The sequence below is a fragment of the Manis javanica genome, chromosome X (genome assembly GCF_040802235.1).
Source record: "Manis javanica isolate MJ-LG chromosome X, MJ_LKY, whole genome shotgun sequence".
In the NCBI taxonomy this organism is placed as follows: Eukaryota; Metazoa; Chordata; class Mammalia; order Pholidota; family Manidae; genus Manis; species Manis javanica.
In genome coordinates, this window is record NC_133174.1 from 92,926,255 (window position 1) to 92,948,128 (window position 21,874).

The 21,874-nt window shown below is 45.3% G+C and overlaps 2 protein-coding genes across 2 annotated transcripts; both read left to right on the forward strand.

Moving 5' to 3' along the window:
- Positions 1–2,228: 2,228 nt before the first annotated feature.
- LOC108408764 (melanoma antigen preferentially expressed in tumors-like) lies at positions 2,229–6,922 on the forward strand. The gene is made up of 3 exons (XM_073227514.1): positions 2,229–2,518; positions 2,984–3,586; positions 4,476–6,922. The coding sequence occupies exons 1-3, from the start codon at positions 2,229–2,231 to the stop codon at positions 4,987–4,989; spliced, it is 1,407 nt and encodes a 468-aa protein (XP_073083615.1). The 3' UTR covers positions 4,990–6,922.
- A 5,176-nt stretch (positions 6,923–12,098) lies between these two features.
- On the forward strand, positions 12,099–16,158 carry TMSB15A (thymosin beta 15A). Its single transcript, XM_073227691.1, has 4 exons — positions 12,099–12,618; positions 13,127–13,419; positions 14,651–14,767; positions 15,732–16,158. The coding sequence occupies exons 3-4, from the start codon at positions 14,668–14,670 to the stop codon at positions 15,767–15,769; spliced, it is 138 nt and encodes a 45-aa protein (XP_073083792.1). The 5' UTR covers positions 12,099–12,618; positions 13,127–13,419; positions 14,651–14,667; the 3' UTR covers positions 15,770–16,158.
- The last annotated feature ends 5,716 nt before the right edge of the window (positions 16,159–21,874 follow it).

The window sequence follows — 21,874 nt, forward strand, 5'->3', positions numbered from 1 at the left end:
ACCACATCTTCTTTATCCATTCATCTACTGATGCACACGTAGGTTGCTTCCATTTCTTGGCTATTGTAAATAGTGCTGCGATAAACATAGGGGTGCATATGTGTTTTTCAAACTGGGCTGCTGCATTCTTAGGTAAAATTCCTAGGAGTGGAATTCCTGGGTCAAATGATATTTCTATTTTGAGCTTTTTGAGGAACCCCCACACTGCTTTCCACAATGGTTGAACTAGTTTACATTCCCACCAGCAGTGTAGGAGGGTTCCCCTTTCTCCACAACCTTGCCAACATTTGTTATTGTTTGTCTTTTGGATGGTGGAGATCCTTAGTGGTGTGAGGTAATATCTCATTGTGGCTTTAATTTGCATTCCTCTGATGACTAGCGATGTGGAGCATCTTTTCATGTATCTGTTGGCCATCTCAATTTCTTCTTTGGAGAACTGTCTCTTCAGCTCCTCTGACCATTGTTTAATTGGATTATTTGCTTGTTTGTTGAGGTAACTACCCTGTTTTCTGAACACTTTCCTATCTGGTTCATTCTTCCCCACCGCCCAGTATTACTTAAAACACGCCTACTGAGTTATGACAAAATGTTTATCTGTCTTTTGTTCTATTCTTCTGCTTTCTCTCATGTTATTTGCACAACTTCTGTGTTTTCACAATATTGAAGCATTTGTACGTTAGTTTTCCCCCCCTTTCCACCACCTGGATTTTAGTATTAGCTGTAACATGCTCGCCATCAGATATTTTGGTGACGTTTTCCATCATCACATAGGGGATCACAATCCCAATTCATCTTTTAGAAGATTCTTGGCAATCAGCCTATGAAGAGGCATACAGTAAATGTTTTTAAGTGTGTGGGCCACAGTGTCTCTGAGGTCAATGCTACTCAGCTTCGCCATTGCAGTACAAAAACATGTATAGACAATTCATAAATGATTGATTGTGGCTTTGTTCCAATAAAACTTTATTTAAAAAATCAAACAGTAGGCTACATTTGGCACAATGGGCTGCAGTTTGTAAAGCCCTGCTCTAGTTGATAACTCAGAAAGGGCTGAGGGGTGCCAAATTCCCAAGTTCCTATGTGTTGAAAAACTTTCTCTATAGGTTGTGGTATTTGAAGGACACTAACTGGGATGGAAAATCTCAACTTCAGACTTGCTTTTGGTTCACTTCTGTTTTTGTAGATTTAAAAGGATTCTGATTCAAGCAGGTTTCATATCCTCAAATGCATGCTGGAGTGTAATTCTGTTTGGAGTGTTGGCTTACAGTCTCTTGCTTCATGGTTGTTTCATATGTGTGAAATTTTGTTTCCTCATCTTTTTTTATTGCAATGGTTGTGTATGGGATTCCCCTTCCTTCTGCTCATATGTATGATATTGGGTTGTTTGCCAAGATTCCTACTTTAGTGATATCATTTTCTGTCAGTATAGCAAAGTCAAGATCTTTTATTTATTTTGTTTTGGTAAGGGAGGGAGAAGCTGTGATACTCTGACTTGTGGTTCTCTTACGTCTTGCAGGATCTTTAATTTTCCCCATTACCCATGGGGCAGGGATGCTTCTCCTTTGCTCCTTGGCTTTATTATTCCCTAGAAGTAATGTCTTTCAGTGACTTCACCTTTATACCATCCCTACCCCCTTTAAATGCTCATATTCTGGATTCCTTTCCCTGTAGGTCCCGATCTCAACTTCTGGAACACCGTTTTGGTATTTTCAGACTTATTCTGCTGCAGTTTTAGATCACCTTTAAACCCTCACCATTTTCCTTCTGTATGTCTTGCAGCTATTCTAGATCTGTCTTTGCACGCCAGAAAGCCTAGTGATGGGAGTATGACAGCCTGTGTGCTGGAATTTATTATTTTTGTTACTCCCAATTACATTGAACTTTGTGCATTCTCTGTGTTAAAGTAATGATCAGAGTGTGGCTTTTGTGTAGATTTACATTTTCCTTCTGATTGGTCGGTATCCTTTTGGGAGGAAGACAGCTCTGTGGTAGACATCATATACTGCTAACTTAGCTGTGATTTCTAGGGGCATTTTATTGCACGTGTGTGTGTGCACACACACGCGTACTTAAACACACAAGCCTATTTGTGATCTATCCCTTTAGTAGAGTTCACCGTATATTTATTCAATAAATATTTTTTGCAAACCTGACATTGTAGGCAAACAGATGACTGTAGATATCCCCTTAGGATTTCTAAATATTCTTTACCCTGAAGCAGGTTCAAGATGGACCGGAAGACCACAGGCACTCTGTTAGAGCTTGCTGCAAAGAGTCTGCTGAGTAATGAGCTGGCAGCTATCCATGCCCTGGATGAGCTCCCAAGAGCCCTCTTTGTTCCACTGTTCATTCCTGCCTTCATGGGCAGACATAAGGAGATACTGAAGGCAATGGTGAGGGTTTGGCCCTTTCGCTGTCTCCATATCGGGACACTGAGTGTACAAGGGTTAGACTACGACATCTTGGAAGCCATGATTGATGGTCTGCAGCTCCTCTCTGCCCAGAACTCTTCTTCCTGGTAAGACTATATCCAGTAGCAATAGAGTGAGTCAGCAGGAGAGTGTGCTGGAGCCTGGGGCAGGGGAATACCTAACAGTCTTCCCAAAGTAGCCAGTAGTGAATGCTGAAGATCACTGTGGGGCTACTGATCCAACACTTGGGGTCACCTTAATGACTCTAATGTCTCACAGACTTGATTACAGAATAGAGGTGACTGAGGATACTATGGATGGATCTACCTCCTGGGTGTAAATAATTACATAGAAGAAGGACATGGGCATTGATATGGGAACAGACCAGAGGTGAACAAAGTAGGGGGAAAAAAATGAAAGGTACTGAATTTTTAGGAAAGGAATTCTTGGTGAATGACATATGCTGTGAAAAACCAGGGATAAAGGGTATTGTGCCTTGTACTCAACACTGATCTAGGGGCAATACATTAAAATTGGATACCTCTCATGTGTTCTGTCTCCTCTCCTTACAGGGGCCCAAAACTGAGGCTCTTAGATTTAAGGCAGGACCCGAACTGTTCCATAATATGCTCTGAGATGGAAACCACATTTTCTTCCTGCTCTCGGTCTTGTGCTTACTCTCAGAACTCTACTCTTAGAACAGAAGAAGCTCAGCATAGCGTCAGGTGCCACGGATTTAATAATTCAGAGTCAGAGCCTCACTCAGCCTCGGAAACTGTGGAATTACTTGTGGACCTCTCCCTCGATGGAACCTTGAGAACACAGCAATTTCTTTCCTTTCTTCAGAGTAAAGTCAGGCAGAGCTCTGGGTCTTTGCACCTCTGCTGCAGAGATTTGGTAATTGATAACATCTCTGCCCACAGAAGTATGCTGCAGTTTCTGGATCCACGATGCGTTGATCACCTGCAGGTGAATCAGGCTTATTTGAGGAAAGTCAACCATCTTGTGACTCAGACGGCCAACCTGTACAGCCTTCGTCTGCCTAACATCATCTTTACATATTTTGTGGGGAGGCACTTCCAAACATTTCTCAACTGTCTTGGGAAGCTGGACAGCCTCCAAGAGCTCGACTTGTCTGCCTTGTGCCTCGGAGATCGATTGCAGAGACTTCTCAGGTGCGCGGGTTTGAGAAACCTGGGTTCCCTGCATACCCCATGAGTAAGAGAAGAGAGCATGCTTAGATATTCCTAAGCTCCTTGTAAAGTATTTCTCCTTGTACCTCAGCATGGGAAGTGCTGGGAATTAGCATTTGGCCAGGCTAGAGGTACTTCATGGTGAGGAGAAAGACAAGGTTAGAAAAGGAAGCTGTGCTCATTCGTGCATTCATTCAGCCAACCGTGTGTAGACTCTGTGATGTCTGTAAGTATATTAGTAAAAGTCTCAGTCCTAGTGGTGTCTACAGCTCTCTAGAGAGCAAGAGGAGGCGTTCAGATGGAGAAAAGTCTTATGCTGTAACACTGATGCACATCCCCCTGGACTGGCCACAGTAGTTAACACTGCCAGATCCTCTTGCTCCTGTGTTTTCCCCAAGGCTTAGACACTGAATGGAGAAGGTTTCATGTGGGAACTAGTCAAAGGGAGCCTTCAGTTGGCTGCTTTCCCAGACCTGTCCTCGCCATATAAGTGACCAGGAGTGGCCTTTGGTGATGTTGTATATAAGTTTATCCAATTTTTTTCACTTAATCTGCTGCACAACTCTGTAATGATAATTACTGGTGTGCACATTTTAAAGATTAAGAACATGTGTCTTCGAGTGGGAAAGTAACTTTCTCATGGTCACAAATATATTCAGTCTGATTCCAAAGCCCACATGACTAAGAACTGTTGCAAAATAATTACAGAAATGACCCCAGGGGAGGGGCTGAGGTGGGTCTTAATCAAACTAAACATAATAAGCTATAACCAGGGTAGTTTATTCTAGACCTTAGGTGTCTATTATTCAGGGCTCACTTCCCTGATCCAATACTCATTCTTCTGAAATAATTTTTCTTTTTCTCTCTGCAGAGTGCTGCCACCTCAGCTGAAGACATTGAATCTGCCTTTCTGTAGCCTGTCCAGCATAGATGTCACCATCCTGTCCCAGAGCTCTCAGGCCACCCACCTAAGGCAGTTGAATCTCAGTCACAATCAGATATTCTCAGAGGCTCATGAGCCCTTCCAGACTCTGCTGGAGAGGGCCTCGGGTACCCTGCAGCATCTGGAAATAAATAATTGTATGTTAAGTGATTCCACTCTCTCTGCTCTCCTGCCAGTTCTGAGCCACTGTTCGTGCCTCCGTGTCCTTAGCTTTGCCTTCAACCCCATTACAATGCCTGTGCTCACAAGCCTTCTGCATCACCTAACATCCTTGATGGAGCTGAAGCATGTGATTTATCCCATCCCTGTCCATTGCTATAGACAGTGGGATGTTCGTGAAAGTTTGGACCAACGGCAGTTGGCTGAAGTTCAGACCCAATTGAAGGCAATGCTGCAGGCGGTAGAGCGGGATGACATGCTTTGGACTACCCATTCTGCGTGATTCCCATAGTACAAGGAGTCGTGTCAGCACTGATGTGTGGCCACAAAAGCGCTCAGTGTTTTGCTTGAAGGCCTAATTTGTAGAGACACATGTAAAATTGTACTGTTCAGGGAAATGGGGCTCAGGGTGATTGGCTGTGTCCTTCACCTCTGAAAAAGGAACTCTAAGAAGGAAGGAGAGGAATTTGGAAGCTCCTGTGAATCTGTTGTCCATTGCCCTCTACATCCTCTTCTGCTTAATAAGTACAGTGTTGGTTACATGATGGAAGCTCTCCCAATCATGTCCCATCACTTCCCAGTGCACAGGGGTGGTTCCATTTATCATCTTACAGGCCCTTGGCACGAGTCCCATGAACTGAAACTCTCTCTGGCTGTGGTAGTTGTAGAGGCCAATAATTTCACCCTTGAGGGCCCTGAATACTTGTATGTATGATTGCCTTCAGTTGCTTATGAGAAAACCTATGCAAGGGAAAGGAACCAAAAAACTACCCCCACTACCTACTGGTGTCTTCATCATGTTGCTAGCTGCATCTGCAGGTCTCAGACCCCTGGCTCAATTATTTTTACTTCACATGCACTCCCACCGTGTCCATTGTGCTTTAGGTACTGTTCCATATGATAAGAAAGATCAAGTCCCTGATCTCAAACCGCTCAGAGTAACAGCTGCTCCTATGTTTTGTCTGTTTCTCTACTCTTTCTTAGGGCATTTGGGAAAATAATTCCTCCATGGCCCAGATTTTTGTTCATTTCTTCCCTTACATACAGCTGCTCAACCCTTAGGTCATGGCTTACATGTTACCTCCTCAGCTAGGTTTTCTCTTCCCCATTTAAGTAGGCTTTTATTTGCTATTGGTCTCAATGTGCCATGTGCATGAATATTCCTTCATGGTATATGCTATTTCATACGTGTTTTCTTCCTGTGATCTTCCATTAGGTTTGCACTGCTCTCAATGTACACACTAACCACACGTGGCCAGTGAACACTAGAAATCTGGCTACTCCGAAATGTGATGTACTCCAGGTGCTAAATGCACACCACATATCCAACAGTTAGTAAGAAACAGGATGTAGAATAACTAATTGATAGTTGATTTATATTGCTTACATGTTGAAAGGATAACACACTGCCTGTCAGAGACAGGGAAAAAGGAATGTAAATTGTTTATATTTACCTGTTGAGACTGTAGCATTGTATTTCAAAGATTTAGTATGAAAAGAGTGAAAATGACTAATGAATGATCTGTTCATGCTTACATGTCAGAATGATAAAATGCTGTATTTCAAAGACATTGAGGAAAAAGATTATAAAATTTCTTGTTCTTCTTGCTTACATGTTGAAATAACACACTGAACTTTAATGACTTCATAAGAAAAACAGAATGAAAAATGATTATTGGTGCATACTGTTCTCTTGTTGAAATGAGAACACACTTGGTAACAGAGAAGAATGGAAAGGTAATTGATGGAATACTTACATTGTTTCCACGTTGAAATGACAACACATGAATTTCAAAGGCTCAGTAAAAAGGAATTTAGAGTTATTCGTTCGTGTTGCTTACACAGGCAATAACAAATCGTATTTAAAAGACTGAGAGAAAAGAATGTAAAAATTGATAATGAAGAAAAATAGTTAACATTTTTCATCATCTATGTTTGGCAACAATACACAGCATTGGACTTAGATGAACCTGTTAAAAGAGCTAGTAAATGAATTGCGTGTACTGTTTGTTGAAATGGTAACAGATGGCATTTCAAAGACTTTGTCAGAAAAAGAATGGACAATCAGTAATTTGTCCATATTGCTTACGTGTTGAAAGTCCACACTGCACTTCAAAGGCTTACTAAGAAATGTAAAAACTAACAATGTCTTGGTTTCCATGTTGAAATTGTCATTTTTGTTCACTTTTGTGTTAAATAAAAGTCACTAAAATTAAACTCACCTGTTTCTTTTAACTTTAGGAGGTTTTCACTTTTATTTTGGTGTGGCTTATACTGCATTTCTTTTTGACAGCATGGCACCTGTGTGGGAAATGGGGGAGAAGAAAGCAAGGGCAACCGCACAAACATCAAGCTGCTCTGTGGGTAGCACATTCCTTCCTCTCTGACCCAGAAGTCTCTTGTGTTCTCCAGAATCTATGAAACTGTGGCAGGCCAATTTAACTCACAAGGAGAGGAAAATAACACACCTTCCACGGTTCTTGAGAGTTTGGATGACAAAGACGGGATGTTGACAAAGACATGGCTTTCCTGAAGAGGAAATGCCAGGGGCCTTCGTCCTGGTCTGGAGGATATGGGGAGGCTCCCTGAGATCTTGTACTGAATGTCCTCATTCAAAGTAGTGAGTGAGAGTGGTTGAAGGTCTCCAATTATGCTGCTTTTTAATGAACGCCTGGAAACTGAGTCGCAAGAGGTAGGAGTATCTTGCCATAGTCTCGCAAATTAGTCAAGACATATTTAATTGTTGGCTCCCAAGCTTCCTATCTGCACGAACTTGGGCACATGACGCTCTTTTGTGGCTGTTTCTTTACACATAAAAAGGGAAATGACACTGTTTACTTCCCAGGCATAGCATGAAGGGTAATTGAGTTCCTCCCATGAAGTGCTTGGCACAGTGCCTGGCACAGTTGCTGTTCAGTCAGTGGGGACTCTTAGTACTTTAGTGATGCCTGGTTTAAGTAACACTGACTGACAAAGCGGTGTCCATTATAAGGGTGGTGAAGAAAGGACGTGCAATCAGCTGGCAAGGTTAGAGGTAGAGTCAGTTCTGGTTCATTCGATCTTCTGGTTAGAGGTACCCATAGACTGCCAGTGTTCAAGGACCTGTTTGTTACTTTCAGGAATTATAACTACAACAAAGCCCCCAGCTTTGCTGTGGCCCTGAATATTTTGTTCTCTCCAGTAATACCAAATGGTGAGGATACAACTATAAAGAGCAAGGAAAAGATACTGACATAACTGTGTGGAAACTAAATAGCGGCAAGGACACTGATTGACGGGATCACCAATTCCTCGGATCCATAACTGCATATTCTACATGTGAGGACAGCATTCAGTTTTATGCAGCAATGTATATGGTGTAGAGAGCTGAATGCGGGTCACCAAGTAATGGCTGTTTTATCCCAGCATGGAGTCTTCTCCCCCTCTCTGCTTCTTACCCTTTCCCCCACCAATTCACAGCATGGCAAACTGGACACAATCATGGAACGTGGAACGGTTTTGCACATGCTTGAGACAGCTATTGCAGTATAGAATTGAGCACAGGAAGTGGTGAACTTGCTAACTGCTGCTTGAGAACACTTTTCCGGTAGTTGCCCAAGAAAATCAGGTTCATTGTATGCCTTTGCAGGAAGGCCCACTTGAGGTTTTTGCTTTTACCCTTTGAGCTGATTATAAAGCCTTTCAAGAAAGATCAAGCTATTGAAGGGCTTATTAAAAAGGGAGGCTCACATCAGACTGTGTGGGTATCCACGTTTCAGGGGCCCATGCCATCACCCGAGTGATGAGAAGAGAGAATATGGCAAAAGGCAGTCCCTGGGCTTTCGACTCAGACTGTCCCAGATTTGAATCCTGAGATGCTCCTTCCACTTCAAAGGCAATAAACAGAACCCCATAGAGGCCCGCACGCTCCCCATGCTCTCACAGAGTTCCCCCCAGTCAGGGTTGGACTTGGTATTCCCGCTGAAGGGGATAAACGTTGTCTGAGAGTCAGGACATCATGAAAGGGGGGGCAACTAGGACCCCTACAGTATGTCAGGCCCTGTGACAACCATTTCACAAGTCCATTTAATTCATTTTTCACAGCTGCCCAAGAGGTGGGTACAATTACCAGTGTGCAAACGAGGAAACTGGGAGGTTAGGTACTGGGCCTGAAGTCACAGGGTGAAGACCTAGGATGAGAGCCAGCAAATTTGCATGGCCTGTGTCGCTGGTGCCCAAGCTGTGGGGGCCCGACAGCCATGGATGTGGGTCAGACCTGGACGGTTGGGGGCAGAGTGGAGGCAGAGAACAACAGCGGGAATAGGAAGGGCAGGGAAGGGTACAGGGAGGCTGGGAGAGCTCTGAGAGAGAGCCCGGTCAACGGGAGGGAGCATGAGGCATCTGCAGAGGAGCCCCTGCACAGGCTCACCTTCCTTGAAGACCCCACTGACAGAGAAGCAGAGCATGGTCTCCTGAAAGGGAAGTGCCCGTGCGCTCAGCACCACCCAAACCTCCCACCCACATGAGGCTCCCTGGACTGGCCCCAGGGAGGGGGCAGGCACTCACCGTATCAAGCCACGTGTCCACCACGAAGGAGCTGAGGTCATGCTGAGTTTTCGGCAACATGCACAGGGAGCGCAGGACCTCATGCTGTGTGTGCTTCAGGAGCTGAACCCTCAGACCTGTGGGGGAGGGGAAGCAAGCCAAGGCCTGGGGCGGCCACACCCTGGGCCCATGATCAGCCTGTCCCACCCTCTGGCCTGGGCAGTCTTGCCCACCACACACGCACAGGGGTCCTTGAGCTCCTTTATATTCCTGCTGTCCTTGGCATACTCGCACAAGCTGCTTCTAGGAGAAAAAATAGGAATGAGGGTGGCGCTCTGGCCAGGTGGGTGTTCCCAGGAGCTGGCCTCCTGTTCTGGGGAGCCTTGCAGCCCAGGAACAGAGTCTGAGCTGCAGTACTCACAGGGCTGGCGCCTCGGAGCTGAAGGGAACGGTCAGGGAGAAGCAGGCCTCGATGTGGTAAGCGCCCAGGAGACCTTGTCAGTCTCCGCAGTCATAGATTATGTAATACCTTTGCGGGAGCAAAAAGGACAGTCCAGTCTGTGCCTGGACCCCACATGGGATTTCAAGGGTGAAGTGAGCAATCCTGAGCTTAGGAAATCCCTCCCGTCCCTGCCCAACCCAGCCTCCTGGTCCCAGGGGTAGTTACTGCTGCAGGAATGGCAGGACTAGACTCTCCAGCACATCGGATCCAAAGACACTTCCCTGGAATCAAAATGGTCCCCAGAACTACAGCTGGATCCCCTCCTCAGGCACTGCCTAAAACCTCCATGATCCCCCCTCCTCACCATGCACCTCGGTAACATCTTGCGGGCTTCAATACCAGGGATGGTTGGTGGCCGTGAGTCCTGGCCATCCTGGGGAAAGGAAGAGGCAGTCAGCTTTGCAGACCAGGGGGCAGTGCTGGATGATCAGGAAAAGGATGGGCCCAGGAGAGGGTGAGGGTCAGGTCGGGTGAGAAAGGTTCCTGGAAATTCTGTGGGCAAGACTACATTTGGGGTCATCCTCATGGAGCCCCTAAAGGCTTTGGAGAACATGGTTGGGAAGGATACAGAGCCTTTGTCAGGTTCCCACATGGGTCGGTTACCATCCTCCTCTCTCCCAGGAGGTTTAAGGGTCAGGTTCAAACACTCAACTTGGGCGAGACCAAAAGGGTTCAGAGGAGGCTGTGGGCGGTGTCAGTGTCCCTTAGAGGGCAGAGTGATCATGGAGTACACTTACCAGGAGGAGTAACCTGGGGAACAACTTCAGGATGGAGCTGCCAAAATCAAGACAAAACCGAAGAGTGAGTGAAACTGCAGAGCAGTTGTGCACATGGGAGCAAGCACCCTTAGCCCAGGTGCACAGCCCTGTGCCTCCCAACCTACATGCCAGCGCCCCAGTCTTCCAGGGCCCTGGGAACTAACCTTGTGCACTGATGCAGAGGGCGAGTGCTGCCTCCCTTCCTCCCTGCCTCCCTCCACCCTCATCTTCTCCCTTCTCCCTCTCCGTCCTCCTGGGAAGCTCCCACCTAGATGGCCCTGGGTCCCACCTCTAGTGCCACAAGAAGCCGCATCTGTAGGTAGGGTCCAGCCTGCCTCCCCATCCCTGCCTCCCTTCCTTCCTCCAGGTCTCCCCCCAAATGCTCTGGAGAGAAGAGGGAATGGGGCAGGAGCCCAGGGCTGAGCCACCTCACTGGGGGTTCAGCATTGTGGCAGGACCAGGGCAAAAAGGACAGTCCAGTCTGTGCCTGGACCTCCATGGATGGCCCCAGAGACAGCCATGGGTCAGGAGACATTTCCCAGATGGAGTAAAGTGTCAGTCCCCAGCACCGCGTGGGGTGGAGTTCCTGTGGCCCCCTTTCAGGATCGCCATCTTCTCTCCCAATGGTCCCTGTGAACCTGTGCCTGTCTTAGTTAGTTCCTTGCCTGAGGAATCTTACACGTGTTGGGCAATGCGCGGACCCGCTGGAGGACCAGGCGGAATGATGTGACCTGTGGAGGGAGGGGCCGTGCCCCTGACAGCCCTGCCCTTCTGTCTCCTCCACCCCCTTGCCTCCGCCTTGCACTCCTGCCTCGGAAAGCCCTCTGCTCACTGGAGATAGCCCACTTCTGCCTCCTTGACTCAAGGAATGTTGGCCTAGTGGCTGGCCCTGGGCCAGAGGAATGGTGTCATGACAGCTACTGCCCAGGGCCTGGACCCTGTGGAGGTTAGAATGTGGGAGTTGAGGGTTACCGTGGGGACCTTGGGGTTCTCACGGTGACTGGCACATCATCACTTGATGAGTGCTGATGGATTCTAGGTAGATAGGTTCAAGCTAGAGCTTGAAGCTTGGGCTAGGGAGGGTTTGGTGGGTGCCTGGGCCTTCCTGTGGACCCCAAGTGATGTGCAAGCTCAGGCTTACACCTGGAGCACTGGTCCACACAATGGCCCATATTGCTCCTGGAAACGGAGGTCCCATAGATCTGTCATGATAGGAAAAAGAGCTAGAAACTACTCCTCGCAGTCAGGATAGGATGTGCGCAAGGTGCGAGGCTGAACGGCAGTGGGTGCAGGTCAGGGAAACGTCAATTCTTCTGTAATGCTTTTATTCCCTAAAGAGAAAAGGCAAGGTAAGTACACCCAGATGTTGACAGCATTCAAATCCGAGCGGTGCAAACACTGATGTTTATTGTATTTAATGCCTGGGACATTGTAGGTACTCAGTGAGTATTATTTGTTGAGTGACCATGCCTTTCCATCTCAAAAGTTTCTCCAACAAACATACAAAGCTCATACAAATTACCTCAGCATGCTACCAGAGCCCGGAAAAGGGAACAGAGAGGTGAGGATAGCTTGAGAAATCCTTGTGCAGAGAGTGACTGCTGATTTATGTAGATCTCCACCAGCACACACAAGCCATGTGGAGAATACGGGACACAGGCAAAAGCCAAAGTCCTGTCTGCCTATTAACCTTCATGCTCTAAGGTTCTGGATGAGTATCCAGAAAACCATCTTGAACATTTGATCCTTTCTAGTAACCACCAGATCTTCACTTACCTCCCCCAAAGGAGACACTGGGTGGCGCTGCTGTGCAAAATTTCTGCCCTAGCTCGGATTTATTACTTCAGTCTGTAGACAGATAGCTGCCCAGCGTCTCCTGAGGGCCAAGCAAAGTGTGAGGGGCCGGAGCGAGAAAGATGAAAAGCCTCAGCAGATTCTCCTCTGATCACAATTCCCTGACTGACTTAGTCACGCTCTCTGGCTGAGAACATCGGAAACGTGACTTTTACGTAAGAGAGCACCACTGTCACAGAAATGCCCAGCTGTGGGGGTGCAGGGCCCTGATGCGCCCACCTTCTCCATGAGCACCCCTCCTCCGTGACCTGGCCAAGGATTGGAACAGACAACAGTGAGTATGGCTTCCAAACCACTGCTTGGTTGCCACAGAGGATTTAGGCTCCTATGGCTATAGAGAGCTGATAGAACTGGTCGCGGCTCCTTGGGTTGGGATCTGGAGCTGCAGACGCTCAAAGCTACGTGGGCAACAAGTGACTGCTTCTTGTAGAGGCCCCTATTATCGTGGGGCAGTGAGCATACCTGGGAAGCAGGGACGTTCACCCTCAGGAGGAGAGCAGTGGGAAAGGCAGGCGAGGCGAGTCAAGCCGGGGATCCCCCCGCGAAGCAGAGAGGGCTCGGACGGGATCCGGGGCCGGGGGTTTGGGGAGTCTGGCGTGACCTCACCGAGACGCTCCGGGTGCAGCGAGGTCCGGAGCGGAGGGCACGTAGGCAACTTGGGCCAGGCGGGCGATGCTGAGGTGCAGGGAGGGAGGAGGAGGCGGGCCTTGGACCCCGCGGCCAATCGGAGAGGGTGGGGGCGGGCTCTGGGGCGCGGCCTATTCCTGGGCTGTTTGCCCCAGGGCTCCCCGCGGGAAGGCTGGCCCTCGCACAGCGTGCGCAGCGTGCGGAGCGTTTCGTCCTCGCAGTCTGCCTCTCTCGGGTCTTCACGCCTTCGAGTGAGGACGTGCGGCCCCGCCGGAGCCAGAAGACTGCGGAGACAGGAGGGCGCGGCGGCCGTGGGGCGGGGAGTGTCGGGCCCTGGGGACCGACCGGCGTTGGGTGTCTGCGCCCCCCCACCCTCACCTGGCGAGTCCGCGCCTTTGTCGGCCGGCCGTGGCCGCCGTCTTCCAACAGGCGGCCGAGTCCTAGCAGGGTGAGTGCCTGGAAGGCCCGAGGGGGCGGCCCCAAGAGCGGCCCGTCCGCTGTGGCTGCGGGTCCGAGGCAGCGAGTTCGAGCAGGTTGAGGCCAACCGGAAGGAGCCCTCTGGGGCTGGCCCCTCGCCATCTCCCCTCCCGTGGCCCATAAGTTAACGCTGGGCGCCCGGCAGCGATGATCCTTCTTTGACGATGCTCTTGACAAACTGGCCCGTGCGCCCAGCTCTGTCGTTATTTATTTGAAGCCCCTGTTTCCCCACCTCTGGAGACTGGCATCTGATTACTCCTCAGTTTCCCAGGTTGACCTCGACGGGCGGGGGGCACACTGGGGGACCTCTGGCTGCTTGGGGCCGTCTCCATTCTACTCTGGGCACTTAACGCGGCTTCCCCGGCCAGGATGGGGCCAGGCACGCGCGGGAGAGCTCTGCCTCCTGGCTCTGGGGTCTCCTAATGTCTCCGCTGGACAAACCCGGAATGGTCACAGGGTACCTCATCTCCTCGCCTCTCCCTTTGCAGAGAAAATATGGCGAAATAAAAAATCAGCTCTATTCGGTTTATCCCGTTCTGCTGAAGTCCTTGGTCTGATTCTATTTGTTGTGCCTTCTCATAGCATTTACAAACCAATGCTATAAGGAACTTTATGAGATGTGTAATTAGTTATGACTGATTAAATCCCTTCCCTCTCTTTGTAGCTCCTTAATTTACCATTTTGGAGCAGAAAAAAATGGAAAGAAACTAGCCCAATTTATGCTACCCTTTTTCATGTGTTCTACTACCTATCTCCTGCCCCCAGAAAAATTCTCCACAAAAGTAGTTGAATAAAAAGTGAACATGCTCAAATAATGCTATTCCTGTTACAAATTCATTAGCTGGCTAAACCCAGTCCTTACTTTTTCTTCTTACCCTTATTTGCTCATGTGTCTCTATCACCTTCATTTTACTTTTGCTAATTTTAAGAGTCAGACACGTTGGCTCCAGGCTTCTAGAGCATCTTGGTTTCTAGTGCATCCTAATTCAGTGGCATTTATTGTCTATCAGAAATGGGGTAATGATATGGACTAAAAAGTATTCTAATAAAAACACAACTCTTCTAAGATTTGTTGCTCTTTTGTTGAAAATCAGCATGTAAAATACACATTGATAGTAAATGTCACATTTTTGGCTGTTTCTCCTTAGTCTGATAATGGTTCTATCAGGTAAGTCTCTTTTAAATGTTTTTTTATTTTTCAGCCTTTCTTTTAGTCAAGATGAGTGATAAGCCAGACCTGTTCAAAGTGCAAAAGTTTGACAGGTCGAAACTGAAGAAAACTAATACTAAAGAAAAAAATACTCTTCCCTCAAAGGAAAGTAAGTCATGGGAGGCTCTCTAGTTGAGACAAACAATGGTGAAAATTGGTATGTTCAGTAAATAAACTCTTCTAGTAAATTTTGCCACACAGTAAGCAATAATTAGAGCACCAATATATTTAATGTAACATATAAAAATACCAAATAATTGCTTTCTTACCTGGTTTTGTATAAGTGGTTCTCACAACATAGGCCCTAGTAGTAATGGGGGAATAAAAAAAAAACAGCTTTTTGTTGGAAAATTACTAAAAGCCACATTAAAGTCAATCTTGGAATACTGAACTTAGTATTAGAACTATCTTAGCTTTGTCCAGTTTTTGGTTGTTTTTTTTTTTTGCCATTTTTCTGCATCTAGCACTTTGGCTCTGTGATCTCATCCCTAAAGAGCTGTACAACTCTGCAGTTGTGGCCGTCTCCCCACCTGACAACAAGATGAGGTGGGAGAATCAGCTTAGATCTTGGGTATACTCAAGTCTCCCAGGGATCGAGGGATCATTTTGCCCTCTCAACTTACAGCCTGCTGGAGAAACTTCAAGCTAAGGTGCATGTTTTTGATGTCAGCATTATTTGAAACTTCCAAAGTTAGTCAAAATTGTCTGAAAGAGTATAACTTCCTAATTGTATATTGAAAATATGAAGAAATGTTTTACTTGCTCTTCAGTCTCAGAATAACCTATGGAAAAGTGGCAACACCACAGATTTACCTCTCAAATGAGAAGAAAACCACATAGTTAATATACAGTCTAATGAATGTTCAGTTGGTTAACTTGCACACACACACACACACGCACACACACCTACCCTACTGTAAGGATATATGATTAGTGCTTTGACAATCTGAATTTAAAGCATGATTGACAGCATCCAATGACTTGATTGGCAGCAAAGAGCTCTTTTGGAAGAAACTGAACTTAACGTTAGGAAAATACATTCTTAATATTTTTGTGTGTTTATTTCCCCCCAGCTATCCAGCAGGAGAAGGAGTGTGTTCAAACATCATAAAATGGGGATCTTCTTCCAAGAGCAAATTTCAACATTGTGTGTCTTGATTTGGGGCTTGTTTTTTTGTAGACCTTTGTGTTGTAGAGATTTTTGGCATCTTCTGTCTTTTCACCCGCACTCCCTGGCTACGAGATCAGGGGTAGCCAGTGTTCCTTTACATTCATTTTTAAATTTTCTGTTGGTGTGTAAATTCCAGCTGGCAGATGCTTTCAGTAATCTCACCATTAATGACTTTTGTGTGTGAAGTCCTTGCACACACTACAGGGTAATCCACTTTAAACCTTCTACAATGGGTGCCTCCATTGCTCTATAATCTTCATGAAGTGACACATTTTTGCAGCTTTTCACAGTTTACTTTCATTTTCTTATGCAGCAATAAAATAAATATAATCGTGTTAAGGCTCCTGTGGTTCATTCTTAGTGGTCTTCTAAGGAATGGAAGTACACAAGGATACTCTTTTCAGCCAAACAAAATGGTTGGAGGAAAGCCTCTTTAGTAGATCAGTTACATGGGAAAGGCTCTCCTCTTGTCCAGATCAAGTGGGTTCTGACTTGGAGATATTAGGTGCTTTTTCCTTAGAGCTGGAGTTAGAATTAGGGAACCCTGGAAGAAGAGGTCATGTGGACTGACCCCCTTATCTCAGAAATGAAGAAATGAAAACACAGGGTGTGAAGCAATCTTTTAAAGTGAATAACGGCTGGGATTTTAGTTGGGCTCTTTCTGGAAAGTGCTTTTCAACCTAATAGGAGGGGACACCTAAGGCTGGGGTTGGATAGAGAAGGGGCAGGAGGCACTTGGTAACATGCACTGTGCTAAGCACTTCACATCTATTGAGTGTAAACTCAGATTAATACCTGCTAATGACCCACAATACTGAACCTCTCGTTTTGTTCCTGTCTTGCTAATGAGTTTCAGCCCCAGGCAAGTTCACTGTGGATTCAGTGAGACCGAAAAATGACAGTGAGATGTTCTTGGGGAGAAAGGGTTTATACCTAACTTTATTCCCACAGTGGCAGGTCAATCAATAGAATCCCATCCACTCAGAGTGAGCCTGCATGCAGCAAGCTGGTCTCTGCCTCTGGGCCTCTCTGCCCCCCGCAGCCATCTCAGTCTCTGTCCTTGGTGCTGCCACCACTCCAGTCTCTGCTCTCCTGCAGCCTTGCAGCCCTACAGTTGCCACCGTGTCACCCAGAACACTGGGTGGAGCTCTGGAGTCAATGGCAATGTATTGCCCACATGTGTGTAGTGAGCTAGCCGACCTGGGAGGGCCAGGTGAGAATCCTGGCCACAGGAACCTTCACTTTATCCACACTGTCCTAACAAAATTCACTGTCCAATGAACCAACTATTTTTGGTGTTTGTGGTGAGCATAAGTGCTATGGAATGAATTGTTCTCCACCCCTCCAAAAATGTTGAAGCCCTAACCTCCTATATGATGAATTCTGGATACAGTGTATTTAGGGGGTAATTAAGGTTAATTGAGGTCATAAGGGTGGGGTCCCTAATGATAGGGACTATGGCCTTAAAAGAAGGGGAAAACACTCCAGACATCTCTCTTTCTCCCCAACATGTGAGGATACAACAAGAGGGTGGCCATCTACAAGCCAGTAAAAGAGTTCCCACCAGAAACTCACCCTGCTGGACCTTGATCTGGGAGGTCTATCTTCCAGAACCATGAGAAAATTAATTTCTGTTGTTTAAGCCATCCAGTCCATGGAACTTTGTTATGACAACCCAAGCTGACTAATATAATTAGAAATATGTATAAGTAGGTGAGTTCTGGTCCCTTCCCTTAAACCATACTTTCATCACTTGAAATATATAAGAACCAAAAACCTATAATCCCACCAATTAGAAGTATTAGCATTTGAGTGTATAACCATTCAGACTGTAGTCTATTAATATTCATACCTTTTCCTACAAAAAGGGATTTTGCTGTCTGTACCTATTTTCAACCTCAAGTATTACCTTTATTTATTAGCCTATCTTACCTTTATTATGTTTCAAGAAGCTTGAAAAAGGTATCATTTCATAAACTTTTTGATTTGGCTATTTCTGGACTGTATCTGGACCTTCAGTTATTTATTCAAATGAACTACACAATAAGGGTAGCCTTTGTAAGAGCTAACATCCTTAAATAAATGATGGGTTTACAGGAAGTGGAAGCTGTTTTCTTATGTAATAACATAAACTTATATAAACAAAACAGTAGATGGGTCAACTCATCAAATGTCAATGAGGTGACACAAGTGGTGGGTTAGTGTAACCAGAGAATTTGAGAGTTGGAAGTAACCATGTTGGTCACCAGTATGCAACCTCTTGCCTAACAATTATCCAGTAGAGTCACTCAGTCCCTTGACATGACAAGTTGCTTACACTGTGCCCAAACCTGCCTTCCTGTAGCTTCTATCCAATAGTCCTTGGACTGCATGCTGGAGAACTACTGTGGTGAAAATGGAAGTTCCTATGGCCAGGATCCTCACCTGACCCTAAATTACTTGGTGATGTAATTGACCTACTGCTCCTACTGCCAGGCTACTGCTTCCACACTGGTTGGCAATGAGCTATTATTGACTGAGTCACTATATAAAGAGCTCTGCCCAGTGCTCTGGGTGGAGGCAGAGATGCAGGAGGATTATGGACCTGCAGACTATTGGATGCAGACGTGATTCTATTGCTTGACCTATCTCTGGAAGAATAAAGCCAGGTAACAAGCCCTTTTATCCCAGAATGTTCTATTGTTATTTTTGGTCTCACTGAATCCATAGTGAACTTGCCTGGAACTGAAACACTCAAGCAAGATACCTACATAGTGTAGTTAATCCCCTTTCCACTATTTGAAATCGGCTGTTGTGTGCCTGTTTCTATACCAACTTTTCTCCTGATGACCCTTTGGATCCAAGTTACATGAATGGGGAGCCATCGTGGCTGCTTATGTGCTTAAGTTTGCTCATGATGAGATCTCTTTGCATCCTGATTCTGCCCAAGAATTTTGCTCTATTTTCAACATTACTGTTTGCAAATTTGAGATAGATATTGTACATCCATGACAGGTTCAGCAACTTCTGCATTTGCACACTATTTAGGCTGTATTTGCACAAGATTAGGCTCATTCAAAGGGCCTAGAGAAAAGAATGAATGTTGTTAGGTAAGCTGGGGTTGGATAACTCCCATTGTTCAATTGCATCTGGTAATCACCCTTTTCATTAACGTTTTGATTCCATCCTGAGCAATGTAAGTGTTAAACTGGGTGGGAGCAGATGAGAGGTACATGGTGGCAGGTGAAAGATATATAGCTGCGAAGTGAATGCTCATACAGATATGAGATGGGGAAAACAATTACTCACCTAAAGTAGTTTTGCTCAGCATTTCTTAAGTACATAATGTGAGGCTATGCTTCTCACTACTAGATTCACAAGTCCAACAAGGTAATTGTATCTATCCTGTCTAACCAGGGAGCAATTCCTCCACCCCCCAGCAATAAAGGTACTAAGGGTAGGGATTGAGATTTAGAGCTCTGACCAATGGACAAAAAAAAAAAAAAGATGCCACATCAATTTCCTCCTCAGTCTTCAAGGATGAACACCCAGGAAGGCACTTATTACTTCACCCAAAATCACCTGCTCTCATTTTGAGCAAATGGCTGTGGCTCAGGGTCTGGAGGTCCTTCATTGGCTGAGCCAGTGGAGGACGGACCTTGGATACTCCTATCATCCAATGATGCATATTTGCAGGTTAATGAAGCTTTTCATTTTACAACACAAAAGAGTATAGACCAGAATAGAACAGACTTGGATAAATACGAAAGAGACTAGCAGTTTCTAAGAAGCTTGAAAAAGATATCATTTCATAAACTTTTTGATTTGGCTATTTCTGGACTGTATCTGGACCTTCAGTTATTTATTCAAATGAATTACATAATAGGGGTCATGTTAAAAGAGTTTTCATGGGGTATTATTTTTATTAAGGTATCATTGATATACAATTTTATAAAGTTTTCACATGAGCAACAGTGTAGTTATTACATTCACCCATATTATCAAGTCGCCATACACACCCAATTGCAATCACCATCCATCAGCATAGCAAGATGCTATCTATTGTCACTACTTGTCTTCTTCGTGCTATACTGCCTTTTCCATGCCCCCCTACATTAGGTGTGCTAATCATAATGCCCCTTAATCCCCTTCTCCTTCCCTCCCTCCCCATTCTCCCCAACCCCTTCTCTTTGGTAACCGCTAGTCCCTTCTTGGAGTCTGTGAGTCTGCTGTTGCTCTATTTCTTCAGTTTTGCTTCATTGTTATTTCACTCCAAAAATGAGTGAAATCATTTGGTACTTGTCTTTCTCTGCCTGGCTTATTTCACTGAGCAAAATACCCTCTAGCTACATCCATGTTGCTGCAAATGGTGGGATCTGTTTTACCCTTAAGGCTGATTAATATTCCATTGTGTACATGTACCACATCTTCTTTATCCTTTCATCTACTGATGTACACTTAGGTTGCATCTGAATCTTGGCTATTGGAAATAGTGCTGTGATAAACATAGGGGTATATGTATCTTTTTGAATCTGGGATCTTGTTTTCTTCAGGTAAATTCCTAGGAGTGGAATTCCTGGGTCAAATGGTATTTCTTTTTTTAAAAAATTTTTTATTAAGGTATTATTGATATACACTCTAATGAAGGTTTCACATGAAAAAAACAATGTGGTTACTACATTTACCCATATTATCAAGTCCCCACCCATACAATGCAGTCACTGTCCATCAGTGTACTAAGTTGCTACAGATTCACTGCCTTCTCTGTGCTACACTGTTTGCCTTGTGACTCCCCACACCATGTGTACTAAACATAATACCCCTCAATCCCCATCTCCCTCCCTCCCGACCCACCCTGCCACACCCCTCCCCTTTGATAATCGCTAGTCTTTCTTGGATGCTGTAAGTATGCTGCTATTTTGTTCCTTCAGTTTTGCTTCTTTGTTATACTCCACAAATGAGGGAAATCATTTGGCACTTGTCTATCTCTGCCTGGCTTATTTCACTGAGCAGAATATCCTCCAGCTCCATCCATGGTGTTGCAAATGGTAGGATTTGTTTCTTTCTTGTGGCTGAACAGTATTCCATTGTGTATATGTACCACATCTTCTTTACCACTTAGGTTGCTTCCATATCTTGCCTATTGTAAATAGTGCTGCAATAAACATAGGGGTGCATATGTCTTTTTGAGTCTGAGAAGTTGTATTCTTTGAGTAAATTCCAAGGAGTGGGATTCCCAGGTCAAATGGTATTTCTATTTTTAGTTTTTTGAGGAAACTCCATATTGCTTTCCACAATGGTTGAACTAGCTGACATTCCCACCAGCAGTGTAGGGAGGGTTCCTCTTTCTCCGCATCCCCTCCAGCATTTGTTGTTCTTAGTCTTTTTGATGCTGGCCATCCTTACTGGTGTGAGGTGATATCTCATTGTGGTTTTAATTTGCATATCCCTGATGATTAATGATGTGGAGCATCTTTTCATGTGTCTGTTGGCCATCTGAATTTCTTCTTTGGAGAACTGTCTCTTCACATCCTCTGCCCATTTCTTTTTTTTCATCCTTTTTTTTTTTTGAGAGGGCATCTCTCATATTTATTAATCAAATGGTTGTTAACAACAATAAAATTCAGTATAGGGGGGTCAACGCTCAATGTACAATCATTAATCCATCTCAAGCCTAATTCTCGTCAGTCTCCAATCTTCTGAAGCATAACGAACAAGTTCTTACATGGTGAAAGAATTCTTACATAGTGAATAAATTCTTACATGGTGAACAGTACAAGGGCAGTCATCACAGAAACTTTCGGTTTTGATCATGCAATATGACCTATAAACAATCAGGTCAAATATGAATATTCATTTGATTTTTGTACTTGATTTATATGTTGATCCCACATTTCTCCTATTATTATTATTATTTTTATTTTTAATAAAATGCTGAAGTGGTAGGTAGATGCAAGATAAAGGTAGAAAACATAGTTTAGTCCTGTAAGAAGGCCAATGTAGATGATCAGATGATCAGGTGTGTGCCTATGGACTAAGTATTAATCCAGGCTAGACAAGGGCAGC

What these genes read in the sequence shown, in the direction of transcription:
- TMSB15A (XM_073227691.1), top strand. Translation starts at nt 14,668, where the DNA reads ATGAGTGATAAGCCAGACCTGTTCAAAGTGCAAAAGTTTGACAGGTCG. An exon ending in TACTCTTCCCTCAAAGGAAA is followed by an intron (nt 14,768 to 15,731) that starts GTAAGTCATGGG and finishes ATTTCCCCCCAG; the next exon opens with CTATCCAGCAGGAGAAGGAG.
- LOC108408764 (XM_073227514.1), top strand. Translation starts at nt 2,229, where the DNA reads ATGGACCGGAAGACCACAGGCACTCTGTTAGAGCTTGCTGCAAAGAGT. An exon ending in GCCCAGAACTCTTCTTCCTG is followed by an intron (nt 2,519 to 2,983) that starts GTAAGACTATAT and finishes CTCTCCTTACAG; the next exon opens with GGGCCCAAAACTGAGGCTCT. An exon ending in CGATTGCAGAGACTTCTCAG is followed by an intron (nt 3,587 to 4,475) that starts GTGCGCGGGTTT and finishes TTCTCTCTGCAG; the next exon opens with AGTGCTGCCACCTCAGCTGA.